The sequence below is a fragment of the Zonotrichia albicollis genome, chromosome 1 (genome assembly GCF_047830755.1).
Source record: "Zonotrichia albicollis isolate bZonAlb1 chromosome 1, bZonAlb1.hap1, whole genome shotgun sequence".
Classification (NCBI taxonomy): domain Eukaryota; kingdom Metazoa; phylum Chordata; class Aves; order Passeriformes; family Passerellidae; genus Zonotrichia; species Zonotrichia albicollis.
In genome coordinates this window covers 65318423-65330435 of record NC_133819.1, presented here as the reverse complement: position 1 = coordinate 65330435, position 12013 = coordinate 65318423, and the positions used below count along the sequence as shown (strand labels likewise).

At 42.7% G+C, this 12013-nt stretch overlaps 1 protein-coding gene across 2 annotated transcripts in view; it reads right to left on the bottom strand.

Annotated features, from left to right (window-relative positions):
* Positions 1–12013, bottom strand: part of JARID2 (jumonji and AT-rich interaction domain containing 2) — a 211130-nt gene that overhangs the window by 4916 nt on the left and 194201 nt on the right. For both annotated transcript variants that reach the window (XM_005481753.4, XM_074543159.1), the window contains exons 13-16: positions 8656–8761; positions 7690–7872; positions 2685–2815; positions 440–623 (exon numbers count right to left, since the gene is read on the bottom strand). In XM_005481753.4, coding sequence (XP_005481810.2) covers positions 440–623; positions 2685–2815; positions 7690–7872; positions 8656–8761 — 604 coding nt within the window. The remainder of the gene's footprint in view (positions 1–439; positions 624–2684; positions 2816–7689; positions 7873–8655; positions 8762–12013) is intronic.

The window sequence follows — 12013 nt, the reverse complement described above, 5'->3', positions numbered from 1 at the left end:
TTGGACAGGCTGGCAAACAGCTTGATGGATGGGATACATCTCCCCTGTAATTTGGCCTGCAGGGACATTGTCTCAGCACGGGCTGTGGCTGCGTGCCTGAGGCTCATGGCACATGTCTGACCTGTGGCTCATCCTGAGACCTGCTCCGTCACAACCTACTGCTGCTGGCAACCTGCAGGGGTCTTTGTTAGCCCTCCTAGTGCAGTGCAAACATCTCTTAGGTGTCTGAGGGCACTGCTTCATCCCTTCTGGCAGGGTGAGAAGGCAGTTGTCACTGCTGTCTTCTGTCACCACTGACCAAGGCAGTAAATGCCACATCATCACCTCTTTGTCTTGCGTGGAGTGCAAGACATGGTTCAGTGGCCACAAATGCCTATAGATCCCTGGAATGCTAGAGCAGGGGGACAGTTCCCCAGGAGTGGCAAAGGACTGTACCCACCATGGAAAGATAGCACAGGTGCTGACAAATCTGACACCTCCTCTCTGATGTCTCCAACTGCAGCCACTTTCGAGGCTTTTTCTTGCCATCCACGCCGGCGCTGCTGCTGTCGTGGCTGCCGTAGCGCGCCGAGGAGTGGAGACCGGCCTCGTACAGCTGCCGCCGCTGCCTCAGCTCCGTGTCCCTGTGAACGGGGGCACAGTCACACACTGGCACTACTTCCAGCCACCACAGAGCCACACACAGTCACCCCTTCACCCCGCTCAGCACTGAAACCTGAGCTCCACACAGCAAAGCCCTGAGTGGTGTCAGAGGTTGGTGCCATTCCCTAGGCATGGCAGACACAGCCAGTGCCCGGGAAACACTGCCTGACAGCAAACGCTATCTCCGGATTTTAACAGCGACCACTGTATCAAGCCAATGGTTCTCAAACTGCTCCACAGAGAAGTGGGGAGTGCCGAGGACTTCCTGGAGGTCGATGGTTGCTCGAGCCATGTGGAGAGTCGGGAGCTGTGGTTAACAGGACTGTCATTCCTGAAGTTGCCAAAAGCCACCTTGAAGATGAGGAGCCGTGGCTGTCAGGAGCAACAGCCCCTTCATCAGGAGGCAGGGATGAACCAAGGACCTGCTGCCATAAGGTGTTTCAGGCAGGAGAGGGGGAGCAGGGCAAGTGACTATGCCAAAAAATGAAGATCTTGCTGTACACCCAGGGAAAAAGAAGGAGATGTCAATAAAGGACAACCACCAAGCCCTCCGGCTGCCCTTCACCCGCGGCATCTCTAAGGCGGACAATACCTCCTGTGCTGAACTCTACAGCTTTAGGAGAGCAGGTTGGGTTGGAGCTGAGTGGAAGACAGCAAGTGTGGAGTAAGCTGAGCATATGGAAGGGGAGGATAAAAAAGTGCACCACCAGACACAGCTGAAGATGAGTGAAGAGCCAAGCTAAGCAAATGGCACGGGCAAACTGAGCAACCAAGGCATATCAGGAGAAGAAGCAGCAAGAGACACAACAAACAAGCAAAACAAAACAAAGGATAAAAAATATGTTCCACAATGTTCCACTTCAGATGGCTTTTTTTTTTTGCCTTTTTTTTAGATTTTTTTTTTTTGTCTGGGCTTTTGTTTCCTATAACCAGCCACAGGAAGGATCCACATCCTCCAGTGAATTCCAACCTATGCATAGGAACAAGTTTGAGAACCACTCTGATAAAGGTCGATGTGATAGTCTAAGAGCAAACACCAACACTTGTTTCGCCTTTTGTACTTGCAGACTTCCTCTTCAAGGGGATAAAAAAGGCACTTGAAAGTGGTTATTTCCGCAGGGGAGCCACCTGCAGGTAAAGCAGTCAGCACACCTCTTTGCATTTCTTTCTGAACACTAAACAACACATGGGCTGTTTTCCCCTTCAATATGTCACTGGAAATTTTCCAAATGAACATGCTAGTTATTAAATACAGTTTGTAGACTCCATTCATCAAAACTTTCTTGACATCTCGAGTATCAGTTGTCACAAACTTGAAAGATAGGTAGCAACTACATGGTAGGGAACAAAAGAGAAGATCATTACACAGGAAGCCAGGCAACATTATATTTTCTTTTCTCACCTATCTTAAGAGAAACCCTGAACAAATGTCCTTAATACTGAAGAGAAAAAGGAGTGTGAAGCTTTTACTCTTTAAAACGCTGGAGGTTCTAATGCCAGATGCGTTACCATGCATGCACAACTGCTCTCTTACTCACTATTTAAAACCAAGACAACTTTGTGTACACAAAGGACTTTTTGTACCTGTGGTATAACAGTCTTGATACTGAAGACAAGGGTTTCTGGTGCAAAACCCACTACAGACATGGATTGGCAGTGACTACTGATGGCAAAAGATTGAAAAACTCAAGGAAGGTGTTTAATCTCTTGGCACCACATAGTTCACATAATGCATCAGGAAATCTCAACTCTCAACACCAAGAATTAATAAAAACCTGGTGCAAACTGCAGTTTCAGGTTTTTTAAGATGTCTACAGTAGGGAATTCTTAGAGTTAAGACATTCTAACCATGGGCACTGTCACATCAGTTGCAATCAAGGAAGCTGCTTCTTCCATGTGTGCCTGTCCTCAGGTTCATCTGCTGGGCTTTGGCTTGGATAAGTAGGGACAAGGTGTGTCTGAAAGGATTACTTACGCCACATCATCCATCTCTGGAGTCTGTCAATGAAACAAAAGAGGTAAGCAGGCCCCCAATTCATTACCTGAGCTCTCCCAGGAGCGATGATATTGTACTCAGAGTCGGTCCGTTTTCTTTTTTTGCTTCTGCTGTTGCAATCTGATAAAGCAACTTTTCCATTGAAAATGGTTTGGCTATGCGGCGTCGCTTCATTTCCTGGGACAGGACAAAATTGCCACATTAGTTCCCGGAAAAATTTGAAAATAAAATGTTACCAAGAATTAATTCAAAGTTAATTAATTAAATTTTTGATACTAATAAACTGAAGCAAAAAGTAGCCTTTTAAAACAACCACAAGTAAAATCTTTTCATAGTCCCAGTTAAACAAAGTGTTTATGTTCCAAGCACCTCAAAATTCTCTCCCTAAAAATTCTTCCTGTGGAGGGCAAGAGGAGCAACACCATCACTCAAGCTCAGTAACACTGGATGGCTCAGAATACAAATAGTGTAAGATCCATACATATGACCTGCTTGAAACCCAGGACAGGTGTTAGTTCATATCTTTTAAAACATAAAAAAACCTAGCAGAACAGGCAGATGCCAGGGAAAAGAGACAACAGGCAAAGAGGGGGATTCAGTTCTGCCTGTTACTGGTTCCTCTCTGTGAAAGCTTTTAAAGTTATGTTTTACACTCAATACAAACCAAATTATTTTGGTACCTGAAACCATTTTGATAATCCTTAGGTAGGCAAATTTCTTGATTTAATGTGCAGGTGGGAAAAGTGCAGCATTTTCCCAGTAGCTACAGAGGTCTGTTTTGGCTTATGTAGAGTCAAGAGAGCTCAAATGAGCTATCACTGGACTGTAATGTGAGGGTGACATTTCTGGTTAGTGGTTAAACATGCCAAAAACCTACTCAGCACACACAACCCTGAAGATTTTAAATTTTTTTTGCTTTAATTTTTTTTTTAAATTACATGCTCTGGGTATTTCTTTTTTCACAACCAATGTATCATAAAATTAATCATTTTTAATAGCACCCACTGCATGCATTCAAGTGATTATTATCACATAAAATGGAATAGCAGCCTTTGCTGACCAAAAAGGGTTCAAAAGAGGTTCAGAGGTAAAAAAAAGTATTTTTCAGAAGGCATTTGCTCTGCTGGACCCTCCGTGGGGTTGGAACAGCTGCACTGTTAGGAGTGGTATGGGAAGATTTTTCCATGTTAGTTTCGCTTAGTCTGAGGCTGTGTACACAAGAACAGACTCCTATCCAGGGAAAAATTCTGCATAGGCAACACACAGAGCCAGAGTAAAGGCCACAGTGGGTGGCTGGACAAGAAAGCAAGGTCAGCTCCAGCTGGGTGACAGTTCAGGGACACCCTGAGCAGGAGCTGGGTTTAGCACAACTTGCTGCATTTATCTGAATTTCTGAAACTAGGTACTTTTTTCTCTTCCATACAGTAGTGAAATACACAGGTAAGTATTTTACAACAGACTTGTACTGCTGCCTGATTATTTCTTTTAGTGACACATTTTTCATTGTCACAGAAGTCAGTGAACATTCACATTATAATTGTCATCAGCCTGACACTTGTGATCTCTCTTGCTCTCAGACGTCTCTTGGTCATTCATTTTCCAGGCTGAGTAGTACTCTTGTATTTAATGCAGAGGCTAATTAATAATTTTAACCATTGATCTCTGCTGTGCTTTTCTAGTTCCTCTACATTCCTTCTGTAATTAGGGGCTCTGAATTACACAAACCTCCAAGACTACACAGTGCAGAGCAGTTTCTGCTTTGTTATCTATTCTCTCCTTCTAATTCTTAACACTCAATGTATTTTTGTTATGCCAGAGCACTTGACTGACAGCTCCATAGGAATCTAAAGACCTCTTTTCTCAGTAGCAAGAGTCCATCATTCAGAGTCCATCTCTGTATCTGTCACATTAGGATTACGTTTTTAAATTTAATATTTATCAACACTGAACTTTATCTACCATTTTCTCACTTGCATCACTCGGTATCATGAGATCTTTCTGTAACACTTCATAGCTTTAATTTTTGCTGCCATTACTGTTAATATCCTCAGCATAAAGGATTAGCTTTGCTATTAACTTCCCTTCCTAGATTATTTATGGATACATTAAACTGTGCTAGAACAAACTCCTGAAGAATGCAGAAAGAGACCTCCTCCCTTCATGATAAAAACTGACCCATCCTCTGCTTTTCTTTAAATCAGTTTGGGTTTTTTTTTTTGGTGTGTGAACTTAACCTCTCTATTTATTTATAAGCTTTTTCTTCCAAAAATGCTCACAGACTCTCTCAGCTGCAACTCTTGTCCTTACCTACTTCCAAAAGTTTCAAGGGCTGGAGGCCATGATCTTGCTGCAAAAGCCACCACAGTGGTTCACTGTTCTTACTTTTTTGTACATTTACTTCCACAGCAGTGGTTATTTAGCATTTTACTGCTCTTCCGAGGTTCTTAATCTCTGCTCTCCACCACAGTACAGTTCTTTTCTAGTGAGGACATCAGGTACACTCCTGTAGGACCACGTTCCCTTTGGTTTCATCTGAAGGAGCCCCATGTGTTCAGGGGGGGACAGCTCTGTGACAGGAGCCAAGGAGTGGGAAACCTGTGGCGTTCTAAAGGCATGTTCCTCACCCCAAGTAAAACTGGAGGCAGGGAAATAATTGTCCAGCCCCTGCCAGCATCTTCCATGGATGGCCAGGGAGTACAGCGCTAACACAACTTTCCTGTTTGGGAGAGCAGCGCACAGGGATTGTGTCACTGTAACAGAGTTAAACCTGGCTTGTGGACTGTGGCTCTCCCGAGTGTGCAGCAGTGCTGCTCCAGCTGCAAGACTAACTCCATCTTTCCTATGTACTTCTTCCTCTTGTATTACAATACCAGCTGAGTCTCTTCCCACCCAGTTTCTGGTAGGCCTTAAGAGCACCAAAGCCCTCCTTTAAAACCAGACATTCCCTCTTATTTCCAAACCCCTAACCCAGAGTGCCTTCATTTAGTCCAACATTCTCTACTTCAGTTTCCTAAATGAGTTTCACTGACTATGCCCAATGCCTTATTTGAAGCTATGGAGTTATCCCTTTGCCACTCCAAACACACACTCTTCTACCACAAGTCTAAATCTTCTTCTCATCCTTGCCTTAACATTTCAAGAGCTCTTAGGGTGCTTTTATAAAACAAGCAACCTTGTTCCAAATATAGTCTAGTTTAAACCTGACTGTCGCCTTTACACAGGTGTTTATATAAACTCTTTTATTCCAACAGGTTTTCCAGAGTGCTTGTAAGACTGAAATCAATGCAATTTCAGATGCAGAATTTCATTTTTTCATGTATTAAAGGAGATTGAGTAGTCATTCAATACAGAAATGAAACAACATCATTTTAGTAATATAAAGAGAGTCACTATTAAAAAATCAGGTCACAGTATCACAGGATGAAAACAAAGTTAATTTATCAAATGCTAAAAACTCTCAGTATTGCTGTGGAGAACGAACAGATAGAAGGTACAGTTGTTTATCAGAGTTCATTTCACAGTCCAAAAAGGGAATCTTGCCCATTACACACATCATCTCATCACCTCTGGGAAGCACAATCCTGGCCAGCGTTGTGGCAAAGATGGCAAAGTGCCTTGTCAAAGTGGAGGAACCAAAGAATAATCTCCAAAATTAAAGGGAATTCAGAACATAAGACAGTTTGAGGATAGAAAGGGAAAAAAAAAAAAAAAAAAGAGAAGTAAAAGAACAATGCAGTAGATGTTTCATAAGTTGTTTAGATATAAACATGTTATCTGTGGTTCTTGAAAAGTTTGTGAGAGCTGTGACTTGAATTTCCAAGGTAGGTTATCATAGACTGTAATCTGCGGGATTTCAGCCAGCTTCTATTTACCCAGTGCAAAGCTCTTAAAAATTAATCAAAAGAAACTGTTCTTCAAAATTTGAGGCACCAAGAGCTGTTTAATTGCTGCATAGTGATTTCTGTCTCTTACAGGAGTAGCATTTTCACGATATCAAACAAGTGTTCAGTAGAGAGATAAATACAGCACATGGAGTTAATATAATCATGTACGTTCAGACAGGAAAGGTTAGCTTAGGATTCTTATGCCTTACCTATAGATATACATAATTCCCACCTTCCCCCAAAATAAATATATAATAAAATAACCTTTTATTTCAAACTAAGTTAATATACAGTTAGTATAACCAGGCTGGAAGAATTCCATTTACCCTAAAGAAGCAATCCCTAACTGTGGACATATTACAGTTAATTACTTAGTAACTTGGTCTGAAGCTGTAAAGGATAATTTACTAGTGGCTTAGCTATAAAACACTACCAAAATAGTATCTGTAACCCAGAGTGTATTTCAGAAGGTTGGGAAAGCAATTAGTGACGTAAATGCTTTGTCCAAGAACACAGAAATGTAGCCAGGATCATGATGACTGGACAAATCACCTGTTTCTGCAGGCAACCTGCCTTGGTGTGAGAAGGGAATGGGAGGGTTATTTATTTACATCTGGTATTGGATGGGCTGGTCAGTGAACCTAAGGATTTTCAAGTCTATTAAATTGAAATTGCCCTGATCAACAGCTTTTCCTGAATGAAGGGGCAGAGAAAAACAAGCAATACATCTGTGAGTATTAACTGACTCTGCCTACCATAGGAGATAACAAGCACAGTTATTCAGATATTTGCACCTGAGATTCTAATGGTTCTAGAAAACATCACTTAAAAAAGAAAATTAGTAAGCATAATACAATGTATAATCATTAGCTCTGAAGGGGTTTTTGAAACACTTCCTTGCAAACTGGTCTGCAGGCACAACAATCTTCTGATTTTTTTTATATATACACAAGTCTTTATCTGTCAGTTAACAACTCAGTCACTTTTCTGACAACACTGGATCGCCTTATGCCTTGCAGAATTTTTTCCTTTTTTTTTTTTTATTTAGCAGTCCAGAAAAACAGACGTTGTAGCACTACTGTCATAATGCTACCAAATCCTGGAATGTCTGCTGTCCTTTTAGATGGCAGGGCCGTGAATCCATTTTAACTCCTTTTCTCAACTTACCTTGGCTGTTTTAAAGCCCATACTTGTCCACTGGGTGGTAGCAAAGTGCACCGATTCGGAAACACTATAGCCACAACATACTTTGGACACAAAGGATCCAGGAAAACAGACAACAAACTGCCCGCTCTGCTGTACAGTACGGTGCACCCTTATCCCCTCCTTGCACAAGACCTCTGGGGAGATCTGGAAAGACAGAGAAAAAAAAAAGAGAGAGAAAAGAAATCAATGGGAACTTCCTTCCTGGCTGTGTGCTGCCATGCTGCAGCTCGTGGAGCAAAGCTGTGCTCTGGGAACAGCTCTGCTCCAGCTGCTTTCCCTCTCCCATTCCGCATGTGCCAGACCTCAGGGTCTGCAGTGACAATTGTAGAAATGCTTCTCTCTCCTCAAACCAACACCTTAAACTCCCCCATGGCAAGGACAGAACACTGTCTGCCCCTACAGGGAGCAATGCAGATCATTCAGCTTTCCATCTGATCTTTTCCGACTTGGCATTAAATCCATTGTGCAACTGCACTTCTGTGAGATGTTAACATGGGTAACCAAGGCAGGGGTTTTTGTTATGGGCTCCCCAGTTTGTACTTAAATGCACTAAAAATAAATTGTTTTCCAAAAGATAAACAAAGAAAGCAAAAATACTAAAGTATTAGATTTCTCCTATCCATGCTGGCATCATAAAATATCAGTCATGGCAGATGAATTGATTAAATCCTACTCCCTTTGTGAAGCTAAATACATTATAGATACTATTAAAAATGGACATTTATTACACTTACGTGTTTGTTTTTATATTAATACATACTAACAGCCTTGTTGGAAAAATACCACGTAGGTAAACACTGCAAACAGAAAGTAGCCCCCTCTGCATTGCTGCAGTGGAAGACAAAACCAAAATAAATCCCCAACCAACCAGCCTCCTGAATAGCCTGGGGTTCTCAAATGGGAACAGCTCTCCCAGTGTTAACCTACCATTACATTACTTTCAAGCATTTCCAGCCCTGGAGTGCCATTGGCTTGCAGCAGGGTATGTACCACATCATCAAGTTTGTTCTCCTCCGCAGCAGGAATGCAATACCTGTTGTTTTGTCAGAGGAAAAGAGAAAGATTTACTGTGGAGTAAATAACAGTCCACAGCTACACAGTAACAGACAATTCAGACCAGCACATTGATTAGAAGAAAGAAATTCAACACAGGGTTTCACACACAGTTCTTTTGGTAAAACACTGAGGATTGAAGGGAAGCTGTTTATTCAGACTCAGTCTGATTGTGTTCAGCAAGTATCAGAAGACACAAAATCCCCAAACCAGAAATGTGAAAGAAAACTCAGTCCTCTGTAGAGTCAGAGGAGAGAAACCAGCAACAGACTGATGGTCATTTTAATAGCACCAAACCAGCTAATTATGGACAGAAGTTTGCATCTTGTAAGCACCAATATTTGTTATCTTTACCATAAAAGACTGTATTTATTACCAACCAAAGGATCTTCACATTTAGTAACATTTTATGTTTGTAAGAGTCAAGAAATCACAATTTCCCTCTACTGTTAGTGCATTAAGTTGCCTAAGACCTTCTTGCCTTGCTTACTGAACAAATCCCACATCCCTCCTCTCCCTTCCAACACAAGACCTGACTAAGAGCAGCCAAAGTGGCAGGAAAGGTTTCAAACTCTGCAGGGAACCTGCCAAGTTGCACATCCTCCTCTGCTTGGAAGCCAAGGAAGCAGCTGTCCTCTTGTGCTCACTGCCAGCACTGCTCCCTCAGCAGAATGACAAGAAGTAACACAGGAGTCTCTTAGAGCCACACATCCAGAGATCTGCTGTTTTCCTGGATGCAGGGAGGCGGCATGGTGACAACTGGTCACTGCTCTTGCCTGCAGCCTATCTGAGGGGTGATGCTCAGGCAAGTCAAAAGCATCTGCAGCTTCCCCATGAGTTACCCTTTCTCTTTAGGCAATGAGACCTCAATCTGGAGTTCATTTGCCCCCACACCAGTAACACACACACGGAGTTGTTTTTCCAAACTTGGAACAAGAGAATGAGGCTGGAATGATGTTTGGGGAAGTGGTAGAGTCTTCCTGCCATTCATCTGATCTCTCCAGCAACTTCATGAAGGGTTCTGCTGGCCTTACACACCTTGTCGGGGTACTTGCCCATAACATGCACTAACTCCATGTGCATCACACAGGGTTATCCTGACTGAAGAGTCTGTAGGAGGCTGCACTTCCTATGATCTGAACACCTCCTCACTGTTCACTCTACTGATGATGACTTTGATTTGTGTTTGTTGATCCTCAAGCCAAGAGGCAGAAGACATGACATTATCTGCTGTGGCTAACTGCAGCCACAGTAAGAGTTGATTGAGCTGGTTGCCCAGGTGCACAAAGACCTACTCCTTACAGATATATTGACAATGGTCAGGGCCTTGCTAAGAACTCCCAGGCTTACAGAGAGGTGAAGCAGAAGAACTTTATCTTGGAACAAGTAAGGATCAAGTCCAAACAGCAATTTTAAATGTATGCCATGTCTCAAATACTTTGTTGCTAAGTAGTGACAGCTTCAGTACAGCTCCCCAGGTGTGGTGTATCACTCCAGTTACAGGGATGAAAGTATTTTAAATTTGAACCCACTCTTCTCTTTTAGAGTCAGAAAATATGGCTGACTCAAGCACACAGAACCTCACAAGACAGGCACAGGAAAATGCTTGGGAAGGTTGTGTGAAGAGGAGAGGCAGCACAGAAGTGCATGGAACTGAATACCTGGGGCATAAAGGGGAATGAGATCCTTTGCAACTGGTGCATGCTGCAATTGCACTCATCTGCAATTCCTGATGTACCTATAAAAATGGGAAGTGAGCAGCCACTGTAGACTTCTGAATGTCTTGGCAGAACAAGATTTCCTTCTCTCTTTTAATGGGCATTGAGGATCCCTCCAGAATAAAAAGGTTAGGTTACTGACCTCTGCCCAGCATGCAAATTGAGTTCTCCCCTGTTTAATCTCCAAGAGGTAAAACCTGAGAAATTGGAGAGTGAGCTGAGCAATCTGCAGGTAAGCAAAGTGGTTTGAGTAGCACAGGGATCTGTCCTTGGAAAGAAGATTTCTGGGTGGTAGAGGGACTTGGCAAGACAGAGGAGATGTTTGGAGCCCAGTGGCCACTTTGTTGTCCCCAAAGCAGTGACTGAAGGCAAGGCTGTCAGAGCTGCTCCGCAGCAGACCTGGAGATATTAAATTCATCTTCTCCTAACACAGCTGGGTGCTTTATTGCACTATTAAAAGTTGTAATGAGCTAATGAATACTAGCCTGATACTTCAGGCTGGCAGCCTTGCTGAAGAATAGCTTCAACAGACAAAGGAGTTTCACTTCCTTCTTATGAGCTATTCCTGCCTACTATGCCTGTTTCATCAAGGCTATCATCACAAAGAGGCCTTAAGTTATGTACTCATCTGTATAAGTCCATCAAAATAAAGCAATTGGCTTTTTATTCTTCTTGGATTCAAAAAACAGAACACTAGTCTTTCCAAAAATTTGAGCTCTCTGTATGCAAGCCTGTTCAATCCCAAGAGTCACATGTTTTGACACACAGCATGAAGAGTGGCCTCAGAACTTAATTAGGGGATTCTTGAACAGCTTCTGTTTGGAATTTACTGTCATTTAAGACTAGTTTAATGTTTTAGAGAGAAACAGACTCACCTAAGGTTGAGGACAATGTAGTTTGCTCAGTGATCTGTCCTGACAGTATACTATTATAAAAGATTACACATTCCTGATTCACAGAACAGGGAGAAGAGCATGAAATGCCCATGACAGAAAGTGACAAACTCCCAGGTCTGCAGCATAATCCAAGTTATACACCTTCACCCCTTGAAAGGATCACATACAGAACATCTGTTCAACTTAACACATCTAGAGAGAGAGGGGAGATCCTGCTTTCATGGTTTTCTCCAGATTTCAAATCCTTTTCGTTGGGCCATGTGCTTTTCCAGTGACAGCTGGACCAGCACCCCTGACATCAGCAGCATCTGAGAAATGTGTGAGAACACACTTTGCATATGCATAAAGAGCAGTCCATGATGCCACTGCCACCATGGGGACATCAAGACACCAGAATAGACCATGGAATAGCAAGTGAAACTTTTCTTCCAGGAAAGGTGTTTTCACCACCACTTTTCTTCCAGGAAAGGTGTTTTCATCTCCTAAGTTTGTACCACATTTTCCCATTAAGACTGGAAATCCCAACAACACACACACACACACTGGACCCTCTAGGTGAGACTCCCTCAGGCAAAAGTACTACACAAGCTGCTACTAACACCAGCCTACAGGCAGCCA